The sequence below is a fragment of the Solanum stenotomum genome, unplaced genomic scaffold, assembly GCF_019186545.1.
Source record: "Solanum stenotomum isolate F172 unplaced genomic scaffold, ASM1918654v1 scaffold28252, whole genome shotgun sequence".
Classification (NCBI taxonomy): Eukaryota; Viridiplantae; Streptophyta; class Magnoliopsida; order Solanales; family Solanaceae; genus Solanum; species Solanum stenotomum.
Window position 1 is genome coordinate 120,224 of NW_026029907.1, and position 1,279 is coordinate 121,502.

General features: G+C 37.5%; 1 protein-coding gene across 1 annotated transcript in view; it reads left to right on the forward strand.

Annotated features, from left to right (window-relative positions):
- The window catches only part of LOC125851638 (putative late blight resistance protein homolog R1B-16), a 22,316-nt gene continuing 21,037 nt past the window's right edge, over positions 1–1,279 (forward strand). Inside the window, exon 1 of the mRNA XM_049531407.1 lies at positions 1–595. Coding sequence (XP_049387364.1) covers positions 46–595 — 550 coding nt within the window. The 5' untranslated portion in view covers positions 1–45. The remainder of the gene's footprint in view (positions 596–1,279) is intronic.

The window sequence follows — 1,279 nt, forward strand, 5'->3', positions numbered from 1 at the left end:
TTATCTTTTGGTAATACCAGCAAATTGCAATAATTGTTAAGAGAAATGGCTTATGCTGCTCTTTCTTCACTAATGTACACATTGGAGCAACTCTCAAAACCTAATGAATATTTGGTTTGTCGATGTTGTACACAACAACATGTTCAATCTCTCTATCAAAATCTTTCTGTTCTGCAAGTTTTCCTTGACGATACGACAAAAGAAGCCAAAGATATTGAAACTCTTAAGTTTATAGAAAAGAGGATCAGAGATGTAATATATAAAGCAGAAGATAGAGTTGATTCAAGTCTAAGAAGCATCATTCTAGCTGATTGTACAGAGAGTAGAGAAGGGGCTTGTAAATTCTTCGAGGAAGAATTGGTACAAGTGGAAAAAGATGTTGATTCTCTCAGGCAAGAGGTGATGCAGATTGAGTTTAACAAGCATGGAAGCAGATCCGCAGAACTAGCAGCAGCTCCCTCCTCACCAGAAAAAAGTAAAATTGAGGAAAATACTATTGTTGGGATGGAGGATGACTTCAACACCATACTTGATCGCCTCACTGCCCAAACACACGAGTTAACTGTCATACCAATTTTTGGTATGGGAGGTATAGGTAAGACAACTCTTGCCAGAAAAGTTTATGTTGATTCTTTTATTAGTTCTCGATTTGATAAACATGCATGGGTCACTCTCTCCGAAGAATACAATGAGAGACAAATAGTTCTTGAACTTGCCTCTTCAATTACTGTAATCAATCATGAAATGAGTGATGATCAACTAATGGAGATTGTGCGCAGAGGTCTGAAGGGTTGGAGATTTCTAATTGTCATAGATGATATTTGGAGTACTGAGGCATGGGACCAAATGCAAAGAATATTTCCAAATGATGACAATAAAAGCAGAATTCTATTAACCACTCGGCTCAAGTATGTTGCTGATTATGTCAATTGTCCTGATTTTCCGCCTCATTGTAAGTCTTTTCTCACTCTAGATGATAGTTGGAATCTATTTACTGGAAAATTGTTCAAAAAAGAAGTGTGTCCTCGTCTACTTGTAGAAATAGGGAAGTATATTGTACAACAATGTCAAGGGTTACCTCTGTCGGTTATTGTCGTTGCGGGACTTCTTGGAAAAATGGACCCAACGTATGATAATTGGAAGAAAGTTGAGGAAAATCTGAACTCATTCTTTGGTACAGTATCCGAACGGTGCCAATCAATTCTTACTTTGAGCTACAATTACTTGCCCCAATATTTGAAGGCTTGTTTTCTCTATGTTGGAGGTTTTCCAGAAGACA